The following is a 26,473-nucleotide window of genomic DNA, read 5'->3' as shown; positions in this document are numbered from 1 at the left end:
CCATAAGATCAGGATGATCCACCTGTTTCTGAAGTATCAGGAGTTGGCCACTGCCAAAGGAAGATTCTCCGTCTCTTTCCCCTCCAGCCACTCACCAGTACTCATTAGCCAAGTGTGCAATGCTTGACCAGAGGTTAGCATCCCTTTGAAAGAACTCAATATTTTAAGGATGGGGCTAACCTTAGCTTGGTATGTCAGGGCTCTCCATACCTCATAGTCAATCCAATGGTGTTGGATTTGGGAACGTTAAAATGCCAGTGGGCGAAATTCAGTTGGGGCATAAGTGAGCACAACTCCTGTGAAAGCTGATGAAGTTGTGTCCACAGAGCCCAGGCTGCATTTAGAGCCCAACTCCTCAGCTGCCTCCTCCTATTACCATTTTTTAAGAGTGGCATTCACCCCACCTCCCCTTTCCATTGCATCCAGGGCATTCTCTGCCTTTCACATGGGAACAGCAGAGCTGCATGGGAGGAGAAGGGAAAGTGATGAGACTCGCATCCCTATCATCAAAAACTAAAGTTCATTAACATTCACAATAAGCAGCCTCCAGTTTGCCTGGGGCGGTGGAATTTGCATCCACGTTTACTTCAGAGTCCCAGGCCGCTGCACCTGCTGTTCTGCCATCAGGGCAGCGAGGCCCAGCCTCCTGGTTAATAGCATCTGCCTTTCCACAATAGGAACACCACACATACACAACACGGAGCCCACGCTTCAGGCCGACGTTGCTTAATGCTATTTCTTCTTTTATTTACAAAGGCTTCATTCCAACTGCATACATTAGAAATGCATGTCTACGCCAGCCCAGCAGTCTAGCTGTGTTACACAATTGCCTTTTCCTGCCATCAAAACCAAATAAAGAGTGGGTGTCTGCGGGCAGCAAGTGTTTCAACATGGAAACTTCCTTCCTTTAAGTATCTTATGATCACATCGCCATGTCATTGTATTTAAAAAGGAAAGACTGTAACAGTGTTCCCAATATTCTAACATTAGAAATATAAAATGCCTTGGACATTTCAAGGTTCCTCAGAAGTCCTGACAAAACAGGCTGGAAGCTATGTTTGCTAGTCTCAGCAGAGACCGCCCCTGCTTGAAGGAATGAACAAAAGAGAGACAGACTAATAGGAAAGATCCAATATCTTCCTCCCTCTTCCCACCAACCCTCTCCAAAAACCCTCCCTTCACCACCTAAGTTCCTTGCATTTTAATATCTGGCCCCATTAAAATAAACCAATCAGTCCTTTCCAACACCTTGTACCATTCAGCAGCTGGCAATTCAGGACAACTTCCCTATCCAGAAACGGTGCTTATACATGTGCTTATCCTTGTGCATGTGTTTCATTGCTTGTCTGAATCAGGATGGACTGAAGCACATATTTCAATGTTGTCCCAAGCCAGGTCCTATATTGGTAGCTTAGAAGGGCACACTGTAGACACATCTGAAAGTCTAGAGAGATGCAGTGCAACATAAATACATGATTTTATTTTTTTCCATTTTTTAAATAGTGGCATGGTATTTACAAACCTGTCCCTTTGTTTAGCATGTGACTTCCCATCCAGGGCAGACTAAATCTACAGTTTCTCTTTATTCCCCAGGATTTTTCCTAGGATAAATACAGTGGGTAAGTATTTGGAGTGACAACAGACCTATTAGATGTGTAACAAAGTGAGCTATTTCACAGTCATAACAATGATAATCCAGGAAGCAAACACAAAGGAGATTGGTTTTGTTCACAGCTAGTCAAAGAGAAATCTTTTTTTGTTTCTTGGCATCTTACCATTTCAGTCAAACTGGATTACATACTCCAGTTGTTACCAAAAAAAAAAAAATAAGTAAAAATGACGACTTAAATAACACAGAATTTGATATTATTTGTAATGCAGCCTGTGCAGTGGTTTCACAAGTAGAATTCAAGAAAACAAAAGCAATCAGATTGCTCAACTTAATACAGGAAGTAGTCATCAAGATGGAAATTTAGAGTAACAAAAGGCTACAGTAAAAATATAAGAATGTCTAGAAAAAGGTGGTAAACAGTTGAAAGAAAAAACCAAAGCACCTTACTAGAAGATGTAAGATAGTCCCAGCTACATAGTTACTGTATTTTTCTAGTGCCTGAATTTCCTACCACAGCACTGATTCTATTATTACTTTTTTTAAAATATAACTTAGAATGACAATGAGTTTGCCAACCAGCAGCCAACTCAAAAACTGTATGGAAAAACAAAAAACAAAACAAAACAAAAATAACTATCATTAAAATGGGGGAGGAGGAGTCCCCACAGCAGCCAGTTTTTTGCTTTTTTTTAAATCCAGTCCTATCCCTTCTTGGCAATGCTGACGCAAGCTGAGCTCCTGGCTGTATTGGGAGTGGAAGTTCTTCTAATGCAGATTTGGGATTCAGCTGAAGGAATGGAAAGCCCTATAATCCAGTACCAAACCATGAAAGTCTTAGTAGCAGCACGCGCCAACAAAACAAAGAGAAAAATCCCATCCAGGTGTTATGAAACGATTCATACAAGGAATTTTGAGATCTTCAAAAGGATTCTGTCATTCCTGTCCTCAATCAATAGCCAAGCGAGTTGTGATTTAACCTGATCTGTCTGATCTGAGAAGGTGCTTGTTTGTTCTTGAGTTAACTTGTTTTTATCTTTGCTGACATGTCTTCTCAATTGGCTGCACAGTTCCCATCACTTCGATGCCATTCAGTACACACACAAAATAAACCAAACCGGGTCCCTTCCTAGTCCACATCACACAGAAGCGGCAGGAGCAGCAGGCATCTCACATGTTAAACTCTGCCTAAAAGTGTTGACCTAAAGAGAGAGAGAGAGAGAGAGAGAGAGAGAGAGAAGAGTAAATAGCAGCATTCATTACAATGATGCAACTATCCTCAGATAGGCTCAGACTGTCTCCCATAACGCTGACCTCAGTGTTCTGCATTCTTATCCCGTGTTCTGGCAGGTTTTCAAGGCCAGACTCTCTCTTTCTCTGTTGTTTTGTCTGAGTATAATCAGCACTGGGTGTGTGCATCCCCAGCCATCCATTTGCGGAGTAAGAGCTTTCCCTCCCCAATGGGTTGGCACTAGTCCCACTGAGCTGTTAAGTCTCCCATGATGCACAAGTGAGAAGAAAAACGTGCCTACAGAAGAAGCCAGCTGAACAGCAACCATCTGCTTACGTCGGAAACAAAACCATACAGAACTCTACGCTGCAGAATACTCTCTAGTACGCCCACTGGGACCCTAAGAGTGGACAAGAGCAGTAAATGTATTACACCAGAGATGGCCTTATGCTCTGCGGGACCACAAGTGAGGAAGGCAGGTACTGCCAGGGGACATACGGGAGAAAATTGAGTCCTGGGTTCTTTTGCCGCTGGAAAGAATTGGGGGTGAGGTGATGGGACTAGAAACAGCTTTAAAAAAAAACAACAACAACCCGCCCACCCCACAACAGGCTTTGTGAGCTTTCCCCTCTGCTTCTACTACCAGAGAAACTAGCGTGAGCTATGAGTTGCTGAGGCTGCCAAGCAGTTGCTTATCCTTAAGGTTGGCCCTGCGTCTAACGTTACAATAAGGTTATTGCCTAGTTCAACGGTTCTCAAACTGTGGGTCGGGACCCCAAAGTGGGTCGCGACCCCGTTTTATTGGGGTCACTAGAGCTGGTGTTACACTGGCCCAGGCCGAACCCCAAGCCTTACTGCCTGGGGCCGAAGCCCGAGATCTTCAGTCCTGGGCAGCTAGGCTCAGGTTACAGGCCCACTCCCCCACCCAGGACTGAAGCCCCTAGGCTTCAGCTTTTGGCTTTGGCCCCTGCCGCTTGGGTGGGCTCAGGCTTCGGTCCTCCCTCCTGGGGTCACTTAGTAATTTGTGTTGTCAGAAGAGGGTCCCGGTGCAATGAAGTTTGAGAACTGTTGGCCTAGTTTAAAGCAGCTGCCAAAATGCTACAGCCCTGTCCATCCCTCTCTCCGTGAATAAGGATACGAAAGGGAATGAACACACTACATTTGTTATAGCAGCAGCAGAGGAGCAGCTATGTATAAGACATCCCAAATTCTGTTTTCCTACCTGGATGCCAAAGGGGAGGGATAGCTCAGTGGTTTGAGCATTGGCCTGCTAAACCCAGGGTTGTGAGTTCAATCCTTGAGAAGGCCACTTAGGGATCTGGGGCAAAATCAGTACTTGGTCCTGCTAGTGAAGGAAGGGGGCTGGACTTGATGACCCTTCAGGGTCCCTTTCAGATCTAGGAGATAGGTATATCTCCATTTATTAATATATATTTATTAATTAATTAAGTTAAGTCATCCATCTTCACATGGAGTTACCCAAAAACTCTCTCTAGGTTTGAGAGCCCAGGTTCAGAATGGGACAGTTAACTCAGGCACCTCTGTTTGAAAAACTGAGCTCACAGTATCAGCGAGAAAAGCTTTCTAAAACTTCAGAGAGGTTTTTCTAAACTGAGTTGGGCAGGATATCCGAATTTAAAATTAAGCTGCATTCCAAATCCCTTTGGGGCAAGATAAATAAGAAGTGGCTGTACTAATTCTTCCAGAAAATCCAGAAGCTCAGAGACCGTTTTAAGTTGATACTCTGTCCCATCTGTTGAAGCATATAATGTGTCATTTGGTTTTTAACTGTCCGATGCTAGAATTACATCTCACTCTGTTGATTTATTGATGCCAATAACCTTTGACACAAACCTTAGAGTCTTCCATCTGTCTTTTTCAATGTGATTCTCAGGACCTTCACTCTCATAGGAAGCCATGTAAAGTGCTGCAATCAGAGGGAAGAATGACATATTAGTGCTACTGGCATTTTAAAAATTCACCATTCTCCTACAGTGTCCTGCAGCAAAATAAAATCTCTTCATATTAGCCATCCATCAGATTATGGCTCCATAGTTCCATTACCAAGTACATCGTCACTCACAATTGCATTCAGTCAATACTAACAAAAAGTACATGAGAACAAAGACTATCCTCAGGGAAAAGAAGAAGAGCTGAGGAAACTTAAAACATAGGAAGATAGAAGCGAACACTTGCAAAAGAAAGGTTTGAGCTCAGAGCAATATTGCTTTTTGAACTAAAGGCAGAGTCCCAAATTGTTTTTCTAGCAGCATCCCCTAGGTGAAAGCCTTCTTAAAGGCAAAGCAAATACATACACTTTGGATTATGTTTTTGTGGACTTGCTTCCCAATTCTTATTTGTTTTTCCATTACTTAAAAATATTCTTTTATTTTAAAGCAGGAAAAGGGGCCAAAGCCACGTTTCAGAGAACAAACACACTTTCAAAAGGTAACTTTTATTCCCTGTGTTTCTGTGGGTCCACTGTAACTTATAGATCATGTTTAGATTTGTGTTCCAGGACTAGGTCGTCCTTCATCAAAGGGATAACTTAACACAGGAAGAGAGTGAGCAATATTTGGCACATAATCATTTGAAAAGCAGAGCACAGTGTATTCCTTACCATCTTCACTGAAGACCGGGGCAGTGAGCAAGTACTGCAGGATCTTCCGATCCCTCTCAAACGGACACTCCACTTGCTTCCATGTCATAAACTCACTCACTTGTTTCGCTAACTCCCAAAATTTCTATAAATGGGGAGTGGGGGCAAACAAAAACACAAGACGTATGAATTTTAGCAATCTGCTTGATTGAACATAGATAAATGAATCTGGGTTTAAATTAGGCTAATTTCCAGCCAGACTTTCAAGCAGTAACACAAGAGGAGTGGAAAAACTGAATTTCTGTTCCTGGGGAAATTCCAATATTTAGACATTTATTTTTTGTTCCAAATTGAGACAAAGCCCATATTAAAATATCACAACCTTTTGCAGAACGAAGTGTTTAGAAAAAAAGCCACTTTGGAAGTGTCTGGATGTTTCATTTTGACATTTTTGATCCAAACCGAACATTTTGATGTTCCCAAATTCAAATATTTAGTTTCAGTTTGTTGACTCAAAAAGTTCAGATTTTTCCCATGATGGAAAGTTCTGCTAAAGTAGATATTTCCACGTGTAAAATTCCAGTTTTGACAAAACATCATTTTCCAACAGTAAAATGTTTCATTTAAAAAGTTTTTTGATCAACCTTAAACACAAGGGCATTCCAGATCATACGATTCAGGTTCAGAAAAGGTTACTGAAACTAATGTGCGTCTATGTGCTATAGTATTTCCTGCAAGTAGAAAGTATGTGTGCAGAATATTAATATATTGCGATCATGTATACACGCTCACACCACACGGAGAATTTAAAAAGCAGAACCCCCGAAAGACTGACTTGTACCACGCAGCTAATACAACACCCCAGCAAGCAGTGGAACGTAGCAACTAAAGATGGTTGGGAACTAGAATTTCCATTCCATGGGAAATTCTGATGTTTCAAAAAGTTTGTTCCAATTTGGAAAGAAAGGCTGAAACATCAATATTTTCAGCAAAATAGAAGTTTTACTTCTAGTATATTAAAATATATAAATAGTTAAATTAATATAATATAATATTTAAGTTTAGATAAAATGAATTGAAACTATCAAAACTGATCATTGTGACTTTTCCATCATCCCTATCTAAAAATTGGCAACATCGACACATTTCTACAAAATGTTTTGATTTTGACAAATCTGTATTTTTTGACAGAAAAGCATTCCATCAAGATTTCTGACCATCTCTAGTAGTAACTGGTAATCGTACTAAAGTTGTGGCCTAATTTTGTTCCCAATGAAAGCAGGATCAAAAACTGGGTTATGTTTTCTGATCAGGGAGTTAAAGGAGTGGCAATTAAGTAATATCCAGTTCTAAATAAAATGTTCTACTCACTTCAAAATTGACATGGCCGTTTGGAAGGCGATTGGCACAGCCCTCGTTGAGAAAGTAAATGTCTTTGATTAAGAGACTGAAGAAAGGTATCACGATCTAAAGAAAGAACAAGAGTCCACCTTCAGTAGGACACAGAATCGAGAAACAACAGTAGTACCACATTTATGAAAAATTAAATCACCTTGTATAAAAACTAAACATCATACTGAAAAGGCAAAGTCTGCAAGTATTCCTTTCATCTTATGGGCATGCTGCATTTTAGAATACATGAAGTAAAGACAGTTATCACCCCACTCAGTCTAGTCTCTTTAGTTTCATCTCGGTTCCACCTCCTTTCTTTGTCCCAGACTCCTTCAATCCACTGTGTCTCTGGAAAGCCTCTAGCGCTCTCAGAATTGCAGTTAATCTATCTGTTTTCATGGCCATACTTGTCAACTGAGCACACAGTGTACATTCACTACCTCTGGAGTGACAGCTGTCTGCCTAACGTGCTCCGTTTCTGTTATAGTGGCCCTCATTAGTTTGACCTTTCCTCGCCCATGCTTGCAGACTCTAGAATGTATACATTCAGAGGTACCTCACTTCTTGTTTGTGCATTATAAACAGGTATCTGGATGTTAATGCCCAAGTCAGAATGCTGTGGAGAGCTGAAAAAACACATCAACAGTGATAAAGCCCAAAGGGCTGATGGTAGTGTTGCCGTATGGAGGTCACTTCTGCAACCAAAGAGGAATAGTTTTTCCTATAGACTCTGCTCTATGCCCCTCAATCGCCTTTGAAGGTAGGACAAGAAGTAATGGATTTAATTTGCAGCAAGGGAGATTTAGATTAGTTATTAGGAAAAACTGCCCAACTATAAGGATAGTTAAGCACTAGAATAGGCTTTCATTGTGGAATCCTCATCATCGGAGATTTAATAACAGGGTAAACACCTGTCAGGGATCATCTAGGTATATTTGGTCCTGTCTCACAAAAAACAGGTCTCTTCCAGCCCTACATTTCCATCCTTCTATAAAGGCTCCTATGACTCTGTTTCAGCCAATGGCTAATAAATGGAGCTAGTCAGGAATGATTTCCTGACAGAAAATGCAGTTCCTGAAAAATCAAAACTTTTCCATGGGAAAACTGAACAAAATTGAACTTTGTTGTGGGTCAGTTTGATCCAAATCAGAAAATTTCATTTTGTTGAACTAACCCAAAAAGTTTAGTTTTGAAACAATTCAACAGAACTATTGCCCTATGGGGCTCTCTTTCTTTAGATTGGGCTGGGCTCCCTGGAGGACTAAATCTGCCATAATACAATACAGATTTCTTTATGACCAAGCTTTCCGTGGCACATCGCTGGAGTCACAAGACTGGGTGCATCAAAGGAGATGTAGGTCTGGCTAGGGAACCTGGCCCATTTGGGAGAATGGTGGCACCAGGGTCCTGAACTACAGCTCCCATGAGGCCATGCACCACAATGGGGGAGGGGGGGAAGATTCCGGGTCAATTCAATAAACCAAAATGAAACATTTTGATTTTGGGAATGTCAAAATGTTTTCTTTAGCAAAAAATTTTCTAAGTTTGATCATAACAGAAATTCTGAACTTTTTTGTCCCAACTTGGGACAAAAACAATTGTGGAAATTTGGAATTTCCAAATTTCACTCAGCTCTACAAATAAATATATAGGAATAAACTCTCTGGATTCCTGAATCTACATAATGTATGCAGGATTTTACACCTTGATTTGTATTCAAACAGGCTCTTAGCTCTCAAAACCCATATTTTATTTTTAAGTGCAAAATATGCATGAGCGAGCAGAACGTATAAGTATCATCCTGCCTTATAGTTAAATTTATTCTATAAGCACGAAGATCGGGTTTATTAATCCTGACATGCAGAGCCAATATTATAAGAAGTTGATGAATTATTTAGTAACTTGCCTCTAAGTGGAGGTAGGTTAGCAAGCTATTTGGCTCCTTTCCAAGAGAAATTCAAGGGATGCAACAAAGGTTCTGCATTAATGTATGTCCAAGTCCTGGTTATTTCTCAAGCACTGGTTTATTGCGAAGAGGTTGTATCTTTCTTTGCCTCCATTTCTCAGTAATGTTACAGCTACTCTTGTGTTTCAAGAGAGGATTCTTGGCCTAACCTGACTAGGTCACAAGGATACTTTGTTATTCTTGGCTATTCACACTAATGAACCCCAGCAAGGCACCTTTAAAGCTGAACTGGTAAAGGTCATGCAGAGAAGAGACATTTAGAAGAATGTCTAGATTCACGCTTGTGTTCCCCATTTTGACTCGAGTTGACTAGTGGACTAGAAATGCTAGTCTAGACATTCCAAACACAAACATTTGGGGTTTAGGACACAAGTGTTTGTGGTTTACCCTAGGCAGAGTCAAACACTGGAACAGGGTAATCTTTACACAATTTCCATCCCACCTGCCCAAATCCCCATTTCACAACAAGAGAAGAGGAAAGTAAAACTGAATGATACGCAATACAATGGCAGCATTTTCTTCCTATTCTCATTCATCTATAGCATTATTATTAAAATTAATCCTTCTGGATCTTATTATGCTACTGGCGACTCTGATCCTGCAAGTTGACCCACATGGACAAACGTGGTCATGCAAAATCAGTGAGGGAACTGGGCTTCGATATGATCTATATGGGTGGACATGTGCATAGGAGGACCCGGACCAGCATTATAATCCCACTGAGATCAATGGGACTATTTGTGGAGCACAGCACTTCTTAATATGAACACAAATAAAATCCCATGGGATCTGAAACAAACAGTTTTTTGTTTTTACCAAAGCCCAAGGAGACACAGCACTTTAAAACAGCTACAATGGTACTAAGCAGGAAGCAAACTTTCCGTCTAATATATCTTTGACCCAGGGCAATGTGTGAAAGATACACATTGAGTTTTTCCCTCTAGTGTCTTTCATCCGAAAAGCCTCAGTCCATCTAACTGCTTGCACTCTCCTCCTGTTTTTTTGTTTGTTTGTTATTTTGCTGCAAAGAATCTCTCAAAAATTGATCCTTTTGTAAAGCAGAATGAAGAGGAATTAAAAAAAACAGCAGCAGTGTAAAATGGATATTTGTGTCTGCCACTGCAGGCAAAACAGAGATGGCAAGACAGACGTGTAGATAGAAATCATTTTCTTCGTGGGGTTTTTAAGTTGTTTAAAAAAATATTAAATAAGCCACTTTTAAAAGAATAAGAGTAAAGCCTGTTGTGCATCCACTAGCCCAGTGGTTCTCAAACTGTGGGTCGGGACCTCAAAGTGGGTAGGGCTGGCTTAGACTTGCTGGGAGGCCCAGGGCTGCAGCCCTGGGTGTCGGGACTCAGGTCACAGGCCCCCTGCCTGGGTCTGAAGCCCTTGGGCTTTGGTCTCCCCCTCCCAGGTGGCAGGACTCAGGTGGGCTCAGGCTTCAGTCCCCCCTCCTGGGGTCGTGAGAACCCCTGCATTAAATTATTATTTATTTTTCTCATGTTTACCAGTCCCTATGGGGCACTCATCAAAATTTCCACTTTCTTTCTGCCTGTTCAAGACCTACATTAACATGAATCTGCCTCTCTCAGTGTAAATAGCAAATAGCATGGAATGCCTTCAAGAGAGCCTTCTGCCTCCAATACCTATGACATTTCTAAGGGCTCTTCAGGTTCAGACTAGTCACCTTTGTACTAGCATTCATTGCCTGCAGATATGCTAACTGGCTTTCCCTGGAGGTGCTGGTACCGAAAGGTCCTCTCCCAGATCTCCTTCCCTTCCACAGAAACACTGGTGTCCAGAGGAAGTGGGGAATGGAAGAAAAATCACTGGAGGCAATTAAAAAAAAAAAAAAGTATAGTGTATGAAATGCTCATGAAAGGAGTCAGATTGAAACTCCTTGAGACTGAATTTCATCTAGAGGGTGGCACACAGCATGAGTGGCACCAGTGCATGTTTCCTCACACTGCCCCACTATTGCTCCTCGGCTCCGATCTGGAAGGACCAACAAATAAGGACAACACAGTAGCTCAGCCACTCTTCCTTTCAAACCTTGGCCTTTCCACCTAGACTGCTGACAATGGAACCAAAGTGCCATTCGTGATGTTCTCTCGGATGTAGGCACCTACCCACGGGGACCTGTGCTGAGACCACTAATCCTACTTCATTTAGGATATGAAGATAGTAAACCCTTTCAGTCAGTACCAACCTGGACTGGGCTTCCAGTTGAAATCATGAGGTGAAAGGATCTTTATCCCAAGCTCTCTAATCCCGTAAGATTTCCCATTTCTTTCCCTGTTCTGTTCTCAGATACCATACCAGAGGATAAAGTCTTGTTCTTGGTGATCCACTACACAAGCCTCATGGGTGGACAGAGACCCAATGTTGAGGCACATATTTTAAAGGAAGCTGACTGAGGTTGGTGCCTTAGAATTTGAATAGCTCGAGAACAGCTCACCACATAGCAAATGGACAGTAATGAAATGTGCTTGTTAATCTAAGTGATTCACGAACTACCTTCTCTCTGTTGCTATGCGCCGTCAAGGACCTCTGAGCTGCTCCACGCAGAGCGGTTCGGTAATTGTAAAAATTGCTAGAAGGGTCCATCTGATGCTAGAAGTGGGAAGAAATTTAAAGAATGACCTTCAGAGATTTAGTGCCAATACATGTACAGTGCTTTTCACTAGAGAGGCTAAGTTTAGAACCCAAGAAGTCTATTGAATTGCATCACAAATGCCATCTTTAAAGTACAGCTAAAACAAATCTACTGCTCTGTGAGATCCTTACACATGGAAACTCACTTTTAAAGAATGCCCAGTGAGCAAGTACAAATCAGGCTTTCATAGAAGCAATACTGTGCATCAGTCAGACTTGTTACACTTCCTCTCAAAAAACACCTGTACTATCAACTCGAATTCCAAGGCTAAAATTCTGCTCTCAGAGCCATACAATGGGTCTCAAATCATGAGACCAATATTCGGCTCTTCCAGTGTGTGTAACTTGCTGTGAGATTAATAGGAGTTGCACACATGTACTGAGAATCACATTTTCTACCATACAAATTGTTTGAAAAATCTCAACTGGATTGCCAATTAATTCAAGATAGTTAACACATTGGTAACAGCAAATCTGAATCCCTAGGGTAACACACAAATTTGTAACCTAGAATGCTCACATTGCCCTCTACAAATGTGTTAGCTACCTTGAGTTCATTAGCAGTCAATGAACTTGAGATACAAAAACCTCCCAACTCTAGTGTACACACACCCTTAAGGGTTAAATTCTACCATTCAGATTTGAAAGCAGAATTTTTCTTGATTTATTTACTCTCCCACCACAACCACAACCCTAACCCTATTGCACACCTCTAAACTAAGAAGAATTACCCACAATTTCAAATTCCAATTGAAAAAATTTCAACTAGTTCCAGTTGGCAAGTAGGTTTTGCAATAAAACTGCAAAGGTATATTGAGCGGCTGGCTCTTCTAAACCCGAAAGGGACCTAGCAGGAATTAACAGAGGCCAGAAGTCAGTTGAAGGACTCCAACAGAGTGCATGAATTTGCACTAGGGACATGCACACATAAAATTTCATTCAATATCCAATAGGACAGGACCCAGTAAGACTCACATTCCAGAACAGTCAAACCTACACTCTGTTGACAGCAGTGTGACCCCGTATAAGTTAAACATACCTCAAGAATGTCAAATTTGGCCGTCTTGACTTTTGCCCAGGTCTTCTTTAGCCGGGAGACCGGACTCATGTTCATACCAGCTTTATAAGAGAAAGACAATTTAAAAATTTAATAGAACAAAACTAGTGTAAGAAAAACAAAGTAACTAAGATGCAAAGTAATTCTACAATGAAAGTGCTATTAACAAAAGAAGGCTTTTCATAGGAGATATGGCCATTTCTAGGTATTTTTACTACCAATATATTTACAGTATAACAGAAACAGCAGTACCCATCAATTCTACATGTTATTGATAGATCTTTATTCTTCCCTGTCTGGCTAGGGATGGGTTCCATGTATTTTAACCCCAGACCACATCCAATAAGGGTAGGAGATTAATAAAAGGTATCCCATTATGATACTTTGGGATGAGAGTTTACTAAAAAAGTGGGTGATGAGATCTGAAAAGTTACAGTGTAAAAATTGAGGGCAACCTCATTATTCTCCTTAAAGTGTGGTCAGTAAATTATCTGAATACAAGTCTATGGGCTTCTATTGCATGAAATGCAGTCATCAAGCCAAGCAACATCAGCTATGTCGTACAGAACAGATAGACCCCTCACTGGAAATCTAGAAGTAGGGGCTGCCCATGCTACATCTCACCTCCCCTATGCAGATGCAATGAGGCTAAGTGAAGGGTCACCTTTATACTCTTTCAATATAGGGTATCTTTGACTATTATATACAATGGTCAGTGCAGCCTGAGACGACGACAACTCCTCCTGAAGTCAACAGGAATTTTGAGTTACTTCAAAATGGGGATAGGTTCAACCCCACTACTCCAAACACTTGAGCATAAAAATAATTTTACCCCTATGAGTAATACCATTGATCAGGAGGATTAGGACCATTGCCGAGAAGCCAGTATGCTCCAGGGAATGGGGTTGGAGGGTACTGAGCTTTTTGAAGCATATATCATCCAATGAGTCTTTTAAACACTAAGTCATCTCTCTCGTCCTCTCTTTTTAATGGTGTAATTGAAGGTAACGGTAGCTTGAACTAGAACACTCTTTTCCAATCTTTTATAAATGTATAATATAACAAAGATATTTATCTACTCTCCATCATTTCCTTCCCTTCCCACCCTGCTGGGTACTGTAACTAGAGAATAGGCTCCCATATTTAAGCATCCAAATGATGGGGGTTTTTTAAGCTTTAGATTAAAGACAAGGAAAAACTCTCCCATAAATCCCCAGCCTTTATACTCACAAATAATCGCCATTAAGGAGTTAAAGTTGCCAATGTTAAAACACTCCCTGGCCACGTCAATGAAATATTCTATCATTCTTGCTCTGTGCTTCTTCTTCACAGGCTGCAAGACACAAATAATAGTGTTATTCTTTAGCAGGAAAGGGAGACCTCTGTTGGACTCCAAAAAGGGATGACACTATTGTTAAACATCTCTTCTGTAGGTGCTGCAACTTCACACTGTGTTCTACAAATAGAGCAAGTGGCATTTCTTACTCCAAAACACTTCTGAGAGGAGAAAGACAAACCAAATGAGTTAAGAAACTTCAGGACAGTGATGGCCTGGGGAATTATTGGAGAAGGAGCCTTATGAAGGATTTGTGGAAGGAGGTATCTAAAGAAGAGAGAAGGTGGTTGATAAACAAGATGGGACAGAGGCTCTTCTAGGCATAAAGGAGAACATATGATGGTGGGGGTGTAGGAGAGTGGGAGAAAGCCAAAGGGAGAGTAATGAAGCTAATGATGCTTCATAGTTTCAAAAACAGAAAATTGTTGTGTGCGAAGGAAAGGGACTTGCTCACCATGCAGATTTCTGTAGCAACTAAGTAGCTGAGTCTGTTAAACCATTCTACATAGGCTTCCAGGTTACGGGTCTTCTTTCGATCAGCATAACAGCTCTGAAGAAAGAAAGGGAAAACACAACCTCGTTAACTTATTCTGCATTCTTCTTTGAGAGAGTGAGATTCCTAATCTGTAACCTGGCCACCTTAAGCTTTCACCCAGTCATAAGGTAAAAGTAGGGTCAATCGCCAAAGAAAACTCAAGGAGATGCAGCAAAGTGGTGTTGGTGACTCAGCAGGTGACATTTCTCTGAGGCCTTGATTCAGAAAAGCACATGTGCAGGTAGGTGCTCAACGTCAAGCACCTGCTTATGTCCCATTGAAATGCTTTGCTGAATAATGACACTTAAGCACTTTGCTGAATCAGGACTAAAGCAATGCTGAATCATAATGCAAGGGGAAACTGTGGTGCTGGATTTTGAATGAGATATAAAATTGAGTCCTGACCACTCATTTGGCATGTCAATTCCAGCGTCTAGGCCAAACCAGCAGATTACATTCTGCCTTCTTAAAATTCTCCCAGTAATTTCAGCTGGAGTCTTATTCTTCCTTTCCTGTTCTGTGCTATTAGGTAGTGCATTGGAACAGTTCCCACAATTCATCCCAGAGGGTCTGAGTAGCAGTGGGTGGAGAGATTTTCATTATCTATAGAAAAGCATTTCAGAATCCCAGCTGGATAAAAGCTATTATATTCTGTTTGCCACATTTGAGGAGAACAGGTAATTACAGTACAAATTACATGGCACAGTCAACATGCGGATCATAAGAATCTCCGGAACATGAGCGAAAGAGGTAACCGCTCCAGCACAGTTAGTTAAAAGCACTTTGTCCTTGCCCTTCATTCTATAACTCAGAATTCTCTTCAATACATCTTGTACTGTACATGCAAAAAGGACTGCAATTTGACCCTCCTCGGTTTCTTTCAAATAGCTCAATTTCCTAAAAGGACAGGAGGGGAATAATGGATGGGGCAAGCGTAAAGGTTGAAATGCATCTCATCTTGGCTATAGACCACAGAACGGATGGTCAAGAGAAACCATTCCCAGGGCTAGATCCTCAGCTGGTGTAAAAATCACTGAAATCAATTTAAGTGAATGGGAGTTTGTTTGCCTGAGCAAAGACAGAACATGAGCTGGATTTGCTCCCTAAATGGACAATGATCCACACAAAGTAAAACCCGAAAGCGGATATTTTTTAAAAGTTCAGCTATCAAGCATATTCATGCTGGTATCTATCTAGAGTTAAGAGTATTCTAACTATCCTGTATTGTGCTTATGGGTCAGTATAGGATACCATTCCAGTTCCACAACTGCTCTCGTTCCCCTCCATTCACCTGGTCATTGTCCAGAGGATCCTTTTGTACAAACGCCTGGACAAATTCTTCTGGTCCAATGTAATTGAGCCTCTCCTACATTTAAAAAAAAATTAAAGCAAGCAATCATTTCCTCTGCCATTTTGTATTTCAAACAGAAGCAAAAAGTAGGAAGAATAAAATTGTGGTTGGAAAATAAATATATGAATGACCTGGCAACAACTTACCAGCTCTATGTGAGTCAGCTGCTGGGCTAGCATGTAAGGGTCATTGCAGACAGTGATTATGTCCCTCTGTATGGACTGAGGTTTGGTCTTCAGGACTGTCAGTCGATCTGTGGATGTTGCATTGATTTTTGCAAGTACTTCTTCATACTGGCTAAGAGAGGCAAGTTTTCGGATCAGGCTCTGGATGATTTGCTGTACGTTCTTCCGATACATCTGCCATGACACAAGACAAGCAAAGGATATTTCCAGAATATGAAAGGCTATTAAATTTCTGATGGCACTAAGATAGCTTCATTCTGATGGATATTCATTATCAACTTAGAAACTCACAGAACCAAGTGTATTCTTACAGCAACCATTGCCAAATCAGTACATTAAAGAGCATGCATTTACCATGTAGTCCTTGGGAGCACTTAATTTAAGGTTTGATTGCTTTAGGGATTCAGTGGTGTTCTCACCAGTCCAAGCCACAACAGAAAGGGAAAGTACCTTTCACCTACAGTGTCAAATGAAGCATTGTCCATCTGGGTAAAATACCATCTCCCACTGTTTAAGGCAGTAAGGAAAAAACCTAATCCATGAGTTTAAAGTGTAGTCATTCTATGATGCTACGGACCTAATTCTATTTTCACTGGTGTAAATCAAGACTAATCCCATGAAGTCTAGGTCTGCTCCTATTAAGGTCAAGAGGAGTCTTTGCCATTGGCCTCAGTGGAAGCAGTTTACAAATCTACATACAGAGCTTTACACAGGTCTCTAACATCAGTCGGGGAAATTAATCCACAGTTGAGCTAACAATAATTACAAAATGGCAGTCATATCTTCATTCACAGCTTAGCGAACATCTCTCCGCTAAAAGGCAGGGGGTGATACGCCTGCTAAATTACTCTGATACTCTACAAAACACTGCCATCCCTGCAGCTTTCTTTTGGGACTTCAGGAGCATGAACAAGACAAAGGCAGGTTTGGCATGGGAGTGGCATGACTTTTGACCTGGGTGTGTGTGATATAGTCATTTGGGGCGGGGCGAAGAACACACGACAATGGGTCTAATCCATTATGGAACAATCTTATGCCCCTGATTTTCCAGCACAAACATATGCGCTCTTCATTAGAGTAAAAATATTTGAGGAGCCCATGATGTGTTTGGAAAATAGAATAAGGCATCATGAACCAACACAACTGGGACACTGATTGAATGTTGACCGTGTGTACCTGAAAACCCTGCTCACAGCCAAATCTTTGTCACAAGTAGGAAGATTTGGGAGCAACTTTCACTGCCATACCCACCTCCTTACACCCAAATTCAGGAACAGATAAAAATTGTTTGAAACTTGTTTTCAATCTGCATTATTGTTTCAGCAATCAAAGCAGAACATAAATGAGCAGTATTCAAAGAAACACAGCAAGAGGTTCAGTATAGGAACTGGCACCATTCCGGTTAAAACGGCAGAGAAGGAGGTCTGTGGTTTTACCTCTCCCTCCGCTCTGGGGGCCATTTCCCCCAGTCAGTCAGGCCAGTTTGTTGCAGATGCTCACAGTTTCAGCATCTTTTTAGATGTTTATGATGTACAGGGGACATTTTTATAAAAGACAGCCCTGAGAAATCCCTATGCTGAGAGCAACTATCGCAGAAATAGAGGCAGATAATGGGTTTCTACTTTAGAATTCAAGATACGGGACCTGATGGCACAACACATTTTTATATATGGCTGGTACAGCATCATTGCTTGCGACCTGAGATGAAACATATGCTGAACACATTACAATAGATGGATCTTCTGTCCGTAAGTAGTTCATCCCGCTGATTTGGATCACCCTAATCTTAAATAACAGAGGGTCCTGTGGCACCTTTAAGACTAACAGAAGTATAGGGAGCATAAGCTTTCGTGGGTAAGAACCTCACTTCTTCAGATGCAAGAAGAAGTGAGGTTCTTACCCACGAAAGCTTATGCTCCCTATACTTCTGTTAGTCTTAAAGGTGCCACAGGACCCTCTGTTGCTTTTTACAGACTCAGACTAACACGGCTACCCCTCTGATACTAATCTTAAATGTCTTTAAAACAATAACATTCATAAGAATTCTTATGCAACTGTATGCTTGTCTCCCTCCCCTATAGGGCCACAGTTGAGCAAGGCACTCAGGGAGGTGCCTTGTTTTTTGTGCAAGAGTAATCTCATTGACATCAATGAGACTTTTGCACATGCTTAAGTGCTTAGCTGAGTTAGGACCACTATTTAGCATGCAAGCTCTCTCTCTCTCTCTCACATAACTGCATGATACTCTATATACATCTCTACCCCGATATAACGCTGTCCTCAGGAGCCAAAAAAATCTTACCGCGTTATAGGTGAAACCGCGTTATATCGAACTTGCTTTGATCCGCCGGAGTGCGCAGCCCCGCCCCCCCGGAGCGCTGCTTTACCGTGTTATATCCGAATTCGTGTTATATCGGGGTAGAGGTGTATTTACCTTAAACCACGGAATATACATGATTTAACTAGAAACATAACTTTTTTAAAAAAACAGTCCATTTGTCAGTCTAAACACAGCTCAGTTTCCTCTCACCCAGTTGCGTATAAGACAGTTGATGAGTTTTTGTAGTGTGACTTTAGATTCTGCATTTAAAAAAAGGCATTATTATGTCTAAGTTCCCTCACCACACACATAAATAGCATGATCACATATGGAAGACTTACGTAAAACAGAAAGAGCTATACACATACTTTCTGTGCTACACAATAACAAGACAAAAGCTTTGCAACTCTCACCCACTCAGCATATTTGAACTTTCCACATATATATCACCCCTTGGGCAATATACAAGTTTTATTTCAATTCATCAACCACATTGCTGACTTGTCTCTCCGCTCATAAGTTATGCAGCAACCCAAGTTGTGAAAAATAAGATCACTCTCATAACTCATGTTGTTCTGTGTCTCTGTTTTTCTGCAGGGCCCTTTTAAATATAATGGCACCATCACATTTTGGACCCCTACTACTGAGTCTGTTATGGAACAATGAAGGGAGGAATCAAGCCTCGAAACAAAGGGAGAACGTTGATATTGATTTATTTATTTTTAGAAAGTTTTGAGGGTTTGGGATTGTGATGGATACGGAGCCTTCCACCTTTAGGTCACCTGCTTATAGCTGGTCTACACGGACTGAAAGTCATTACTATCTGATGGATGTTTGATGGTGTACGTAAAGTGAGTTTGTGTTGTCAATCTAGATACAAGATATGGTAGGGAAAAAATGGTCAATGCAACTCGGGGCTACAAATGTAGAGGCATCACATTTGGGGTAATAGCCCCCTTCACACATGGCTCTCGTGAGACTGCACATGCTCATGAAGTATTCTATCATAAAGAGATTGCAAACTGGACAGAGACTAGGAAGAAATCTATTAGAAACTGGAGGGAATGACCCATGAGGAAAGATTAAAAGAGCTAAAAGGACACAGTTTTTCAAATGATGATGGGAGCGTTAACAGTCTAGAAATACTTGATGAGTGTAAAATCCAAGGAAGGAGAGGGGTAGATGTAGGAACAATAGAATGAAATTATGAAAGACAAAATTGAGGCTCAATATCATGACAAACCTAATGATAGGGAGCTCTAGTAGTCTGATGAATAATCTTGCAAAGGAAATGGAACAAACCTTACTCATTTGCACATTTTGAACGAGACTGGATGAAAATCTCTAATAAATGTAGAACAGGGAACAATCCTGTACCAGCAGGGATATGGCCTAAGCCTGTTAAGTCGAGTCCATCTCTAGATCCTATGGTTCAGTCCCTAGTGGATAAATATCCACATCCCAAGATCCACTGCTGCAATCAGCACTCATTAGTATCTTCATCCACAGGAGCCAATTTTTTTCTGCGCTGGTGGGTGCTCGCGCCCCCAGCCCCGCCCTAACTCCGTCCCTCCCTGCCCCATTGGACCTCTCCCCAAATCCCCGCCACGGCCCCGCCTCTTCCCCCAGCGCGCCACGTTCCCCCTCCTCCCCTCTCCCCTCCTAGGCTTGCCACGTGAAACATCTGTTTTGCGGCCCAAGCGCTGGGAGGGAGGGAGGGAGGAGAAGCAGGATGCGGTGGCGCGCTCAAGGGAGGAAGCAGAGGCGGAGGTGAGCTGGGGCGGGGACCTACTGGTTGGTGCAGGGCACCCACCAATTTTTCCCTGTGGGTGCCTATGTCTTCATCTATCACCTCAGCAGGGAGGTCAAGCACTGAAAGAGCCACTGAATATGAACTACTCTCTTGCTCATAGGGGTGGTTCCTTCCAGAAAAGTTTGGGGCATTGTGGGAAGCTTACCTTCTGTGTGGGGAAGTTCTACAAAGAGGAAACTCAGAGGTGAGAGAGGACTTTAGTCTCCATTACTATTAAATCACCACATTTCAGGAGCACTCCATAGCTGTATTTACTAGCTCGCTACAGTCTGCATTAGGCTCTCCATGGTAGGTTTTAATAGCAGTGACACATGGGACTTTGAAACAAAGAGCTAAACTGAGTGAGAACAGGAAACTGATTATTTCCCATCATTCAAGACCCTGGCTTGCACACACAATCCATGTGATACTGAACTAATCTGCAGTGCAGTTAGATAGAAGCAAGGTCCGAGTAGCCTGCATTCATCCTTCCAAGCAATCCACTAGCCAATTTCACTAATAATTTACTGCATGCAAAACTCCACTGTGACACTTGCTTTCCCCATCTTTTTAAAGGCAATCACTAAGCTATTCCAAGAGGCAGAGATGGAAGAGACATATTAGATCATCCAGTCCATCTCCCAGCCAGGACAGGATTGCTCCCTACAGCACATTTTGTAGCATTGTGTCCAATCTAGTTGTAAATGTATTAAGTGATGGAGCTTCTATCACTTCCCTGGAGAGATGATTCCACAGACTAATACATCTCACTGCCAGAAACCCTCTCTAATATTCCACCTTTCCCAGTCTTAATTTCACTCATCTTCTTCAACTGGCACCAACTCCTAACACCACCCCAAATAATTCCTCTCCCTCCTTTTATTTTATGTGCTCCAAATGCTAAACAAAATTATACATATTTGGTTATTTCATCAGTCTCTCTCAAACCAATTCCTTTAGGCCCCAAATCTTTCTATTGCTCTTATACCTATCTCCTAGAACTGGAAGGGACCCTGAGAGGTCATCGAGTCCAGCCCCCTAGCCTTCACTAGCAGGACCAAGTACTGATTTTGCCCCAGATCCCTAAGTGGCCCCCTCAAGGATTGAACTCACAACCCCGGGTTTAGCAGGCCAATGCTCAAACCACTGAGCTATCCCTCCCTTTTAGTTCTACGTTAAGCCAAATTTTGTTCTCTTCTGCCCTTGTTTTCAATCTCTCAAGGTAATTTTATGTCTTTAGCAGTATTTACAATTCCTTCCAATTTATTATCATCTGAAAAATTCATTAATTATGCAGAAGAGGGAGTAAACAGCACATTATGCAAGAGGTTATAAAAGACTGGGATGAACACCAGTCACTGGGAATGCCAATGAACATGCTGCCGTTTAATCAGTATTTTCAGTTTATCGTTCTTCCAAATGCCACACTGGTACATGTTGTACTCTTTCCTGGACAATCCTGTCATGTGAGTATGTTCTCTGATGACACCTGCTGTACATCATACACCCGAAAGCATGCATCATCCTTAAAGGGACAACATTAACCTAAGACTCATTAACGAAACCACAAATACCACCCTTTGAAGAGTTACAACCACCACCACAGATTTTTAAAGATCTTCATTAGCTTTTAATAAAGACTCTCTCTTCGCTTTTCATACTGATTTTATTGTGTGTGTGTCTCGCTTCTTTTAGATTTATCAGCTTTACAGGTATTTCTTAGCCCTGTGAGATATAGGAAGTCAGAGCAGATGATCACAGCGGTCCCTCCTTTCCAGCCTAGCATCTAGGAATTTATGAAAGGTTTCATGGTTTGTTTGTTTGTTTAAGGACTCTTCTTTTCATTCAACTTTTTAGAGTTCACCAAAACATTTTTATTCATAATTAAGGCTGCGAGTCTGTCACGGATTGCGTGACTTTCCATGGCCTCCGTGACTTCTGCAGTAGCTGGTGCTGGCCCAGGGCCTGCTCTGGGCTAGCAGCAGCAGTTTGGGTGTGTGGAAGGGGGTTCAGGACTAGGGGGCAGAAGTTTGGGGGGGCACTTACCTGGGGTGGGGGCCCCCTCTGCAGCACCTAGGCGGTGGAGGGGCGAGGTCTCCATGCCAGTGCTCAGAGGCCCCGCCCCCACAGCTCCCATTGGCTGCGGTTCCCGGCCAATGGGAGCTGCAGCAGCCGGCGCTTGCGGTGGGAGCAGTGGAGGAGCTCCTGCCCTGGCCCCTGCCTCTGACGCCTTGGAGCTTCAGGGACGAAGAGCCGGGTAGGGAGCCCCGCCAACCCTCCCTCCTCCAGCACCAGCGGGGGTCCATGCCACGCCCCCTGCCTCCCCCAGCATGGATCCTGGGTCACCTTGACCCCCTCCCCCAGCACCCCTGGCACCCCTGGACCACCACCCGCTCCAGAGCATACACTCTTCCCTCCCCCCCTTCCCACCACTCAAGTTTTAGTCATGGTAGGTATATTTTTAGTAAAAGTCATGGACAGGTCATGGGCCATGAATTTTTTTTTTACGGCCCGTGACCTGTCCATGACTTACTAAAAATACCGGTGACTAAAACATAGCCTTATTCATAATGGATTTTTTAAAGTGGTTTAAAAAAACCTAAGCTTTTGGGCCTGGTTCTATCTGGGTACTTATATGGGCTTCCTCAGTTTAGCATCTCAACACCTCACAAGAATTATCTCCAGCTGTGAACCAGCACACAGAATGATTAAGTAACTTGCCCAAGGCCACAAAGGAAGTTGATCAGAGCCAGGAATGCAGCTCAGAACTTGAGTCGAAGGCCAGTGCCTTAAGCCAAAGCCAACTCTTCCTATCCTAGTTAATACTGTCCCTTTAGAAATGCTCCTCCTTGACATTGCTATGCCTCTCCTGTGGGTTTTAAAGATCAAAGCCCTGATCCCGAAAAGCCTCCTCACATGAATTCAATGTAAAGGTTCACATCAGGAAGGATTTTCAGGGTCACACCCAACTTCCTCCTAGAAAACCTTAAAATAAAATAGGGAACTAAAACTTACAAGCAGCGTCTGCTCACACAATTATTCCATTCTGTAGCCAAAAATAAACAAACATTCTCCCAAGAACTCAATATGGATACTGGGACTCAGCCAGGAGTTCCCAGCACAAAGGGCTGGTTAGGACTTAGTTTTTTTTAAGGGTTCATCTGCACCTTAGGCACTGGACAAAACATTTCACATTCATAAAATTAGCTCCATAAACAATGCTACCTACCCAGAGCTGCTACATACTGTTAATAAATAACCAGCAATATTTCACTCTAACCAAGATATTAAACTAATGCTTCCTTTCCAACCCTCTTGTGCTCAAGATAACTACCTCATCGCCATTGGCTATTCGTTGTGCCAACTCCTTTAAGTTTCTCATCATTCTTTCATCTCGAAAATCATACGGAAACGTCTCTGTCCACTCAGTCAATAGCTGAAGGATTTTGGGTGCAATTTTTCGTATCCGGCTCTAGAAAAAAAAAGTTATATGGAACATCAATAAAACAGATATTGAAACCAACTGAATTACAATCTACTCATTATGGATTACTGCAATTGTGGAATATAAGGACATGGAAGTCAGTTAAAACTTGAAATGTAATTTAACTTGGCATTGGATTAAGTATGCCACAGCACATTGACTTCATTGGGTTTTGGACCAGTCCATCAGTGAACTGGCCAATTTAAAAAGAGTAAATTCTATCAGTATAAGAAAAATCCTTGATGCTAGATATGGTAGTGTCTCCAAAACCTACTATAAACATTATCTAACAATTAGTTATAACATCTGCAGAAATGCCTAAGGCCTCAATTCTGCAAAGACTTATGCACATGCTTAATTAAGCATGACTATGTACTCAGTGGGACTACTTACATATATTTAATGATTGTTAATTATTTACACTGTGATAGCCTAAGAGCCTAGTCATGGACTAAGACCCCATTGTGCTAGTTGCTGTACAGACCAAAAAAGACAGTCCCTGTCCCAAAGAGCTTACTATCTAAGTAATCCTGCAAAGCCTCAGGCAGGTGCTTAACCTGAAGCATGCAAGTAGGCCCACTGAGTTCACACGCATGTGCTTAAAGTTAAACATGTGCCTAAGTCTTTGCAAGATTGCAGCCTAGCATGTCAAGATGTATACAGCACATCTTTAGTACCATATGCATTTTAAGGTACGATCTCATATATATTATTAAATATATGCATTTCTTTTTCCTACTCTTTCATTTATTAAAACAAGTTAAAACTAAAAGTTACTTATAGTGCACTGGGATTTTGGAAATGAAACAAATGTCTCAGCAGAGACGGTTTTCATTCATTAGGGTTCTGTTGAATTCAATGCCAAAACCTCCCCTTGCAGGATCAAGCCGCAAATCACACTTGCTAATGATTGGTTTTCAGTATATCCAATCCTGTAGCAAGCCCACTGATCAGAAGTGTTCTACCTTGGCGTAGAGAAAAAGCGTTTTGAGTCAGATTTACAAAATGAGACCTAACAGGTTTAGCAAGAGACCTAACCTTGTCAGTCCCAGGCCCGCTTAGTCTCTGATGCTCCATGCACAAATGGCAAACCTTGGCCATTAGCTCATACGGGTGCATGAACAGCCGCGAACTGAGCAGGAAGGTGAATATGTATGTTCTCTGTAGGTGAGAGAGAGAGAGAGAGAGAGAGAGGCAAAATCATCACGCATTTCATACTCCCCACTACAACATTACTTTCAACTCAATTTTTCATACTTTATCATTCAGAGCGCAACTTTGTGTATGGCTTGTGGTGAGAATGGCTGATACTACCGCAGAGGTAAGCGCTTAATTGTAACGAATGTCACCTCTCCATAGCCACTACAGTATTACATAGCAACTACTTGAGCCTAATTACGCTAGACAAAAACAACGCTGGCCCATGGCAGGGCAGGGCTCGCTTGATTATCCCTTTGTGACAACAGTATATAAAAGTTCAGCACCTGGAATTACTCAGAGCACAATTTCAGCTCCTCTTCCCTTGCTCTGCAGTAAACCTTTGTGACCTAAACTAATAGGTCACACAACTCATTCTAGCAGAGTGATGGAGTATAGCTCAAGAAACAAAATCCAAGCTAGATGCAATGCCACTGTGGGGCATAGCGATCAGTAAACAGGGACGTACAGCAAAAAATAAAATACATTTTGTGGCCCAACTTTGTTACTATGAACTCAACTAAAGCTCGCAAAAGCAGAGCCATTTAGATTGTGGTTGGCATCATTCACCCCACCCCCATTACGGGGCCATTCCCAGTAACAAAAATTACATTTTGCTTTTCCCTCCAGATTCCTCCCATTCAAAGGTGTGTCAAGCACAGCTGCTTTAATTTGCAGGGTGTATAGACTTACATCAGGATAGTAATCTACATTGGGTACTAAGTGCTGGATAAGGGCTTCCAGAGACCCTGACAGGAGATTGTTGTCATGGTAATAGAGTCCTCCACAGTTGTCTTCTTTTGACTGATACAGGTTTCTGTTGTAACCACTGCTGTCAAACATAGCTGCAAAGGGAGGCGTTTGTGGCATACTTTCCTGAAGGAAGGCACAAAAGAGACACACAATAGAGTCAGAACAGGCCTTTGACACCCATTTCAAAAGACTGTATCACAACAGCAGGCTAAGGAAATAAAACCCTGACACAAAGTGATAAAAGCTAAATCATCTCTCACACACAAATCCTACTACACCTGAACTGCTCCCGAGGTAAAACCAATTGCGAGTGGTGCCCTTGCTTTATCTGTTACGATTATGAGGTAAATTTTGCTTTTGTTTTTTGTCATTTCTTTGTCACCTTATCGGGAGAAGGCAGATGTTAGAAACAGGATCTATTGGGCAGAGGGTAGTTAGCAGCATGCAGGAGGGGTGGGGGAGGAGAGTTGTTGGTGAATGTTTTATGAATTAGAACTTTCTATAAAATCTATTTGCTATATAGTGACAAAAATCTGTGATGGGCCAAATTCTGCCTGCAGCATACTTGGATGAGCATTCACTTTGTCCAATAAAACCCCTGCATATGTGACCAAGGGGAAAAATGTAGACCATCAACATTTAGGGCAACATTCCACTACATTACTTTCATTCTTGTTCAGTAGTAAATTACTACACCAGTAGTGCCACTGAAGCCAGTAGAACTACCTGTGGAAATAGGTGTTCATCAACAAAAATAAGGGGTGCACAAACTAGCCCCTGAGCAGCGAAGGAACTGTACTGAACATTTTAAAATTTTTGGGTGTCCAAAGTCCAGATCTGAGTTTGACAACTTGAGCTTCTTTCTATATTAAATGAAAACCAAAAAAGGTGGCATCTCAGCCACGGAGAACCAAAGCCGCTTACCTCACAAACAACAACTCCCCTCTCCCCCACCTTAATCGGTCAGCACTATACCATCAAAGTTGAAGGGAGGTGGTGGGGGGGGGGGGG

General features: G+C 42.0%; 1 protein-coding gene across 1 annotated transcript in view; it reads right to left on the bottom strand.

The window, feature by feature from the left end:
- Nucleotides 1-1,498: 1,498 nt before the first annotated feature.
- Nucleotides 1,499-26,473, bottom strand: part of RASGEF1B (RasGEF domain family member 1B) — a 42,147-nt gene continuing 17,172 nt past the window's right edge. The window contains exons 2-14 of the mRNA XM_024212450.2: nt 25,403-25,585; nt 24,551-24,673; nt 23,363-23,500; nt 15,878-16,090; nt 15,672-15,746; nt 14,300-14,395; nt 13,740-13,842; nt 12,492-12,571; nt 11,315-11,410; nt 6,811-6,906; nt 5,461-5,584; nt 4,695-4,767; nt 1,499-2,811 (exon numbers count right to left, since the gene is read on the bottom strand). Of these exons, the coding sequence (XP_024068218.1) occupies nt 2,787-2,811; nt 4,695-4,767; nt 5,461-5,584; nt 6,811-6,906; nt 11,315-11,410; nt 12,492-12,571; nt 13,740-13,842; nt 14,300-14,395; nt 15,672-15,746; nt 15,878-16,090; nt 23,363-23,500; nt 24,551-24,673; nt 25,403-25,579 (1,419 nt within the window). The 5' untranslated portion in view covers nt 25,580-25,585 and the 3' untranslated portion in view covers nt 1,499-2,786. The remainder of the gene's footprint in view (nt 2,812-4,694; nt 4,768-5,460; nt 5,585-6,810; nt 6,907-11,314; nt 11,411-12,491; nt 12,572-13,739; nt 13,843-14,299; nt 14,396-15,671; nt 15,747-15,877; nt 16,091-23,362; nt 23,501-24,550; nt 24,674-25,402; nt 25,586-26,473) is intronic.

Source organism: Terrapene carolina, unplaced genomic scaffold, assembly GCF_002925995.2.
Source record: "Terrapene carolina triunguis isolate 2854851 unplaced genomic scaffold, T_m_triunguis-2.0 Scaffold136, whole genome shotgun sequence".
Classification (NCBI taxonomy): Eukaryota; Metazoa; Chordata; order Testudines; family Emydidae; genus Terrapene; species Terrapene triunguis.
The sequence above is the reverse complement of the archived record's forward strand: the minus strand, read 5'-3'. Positions and strand labels throughout refer to the sequence as shown.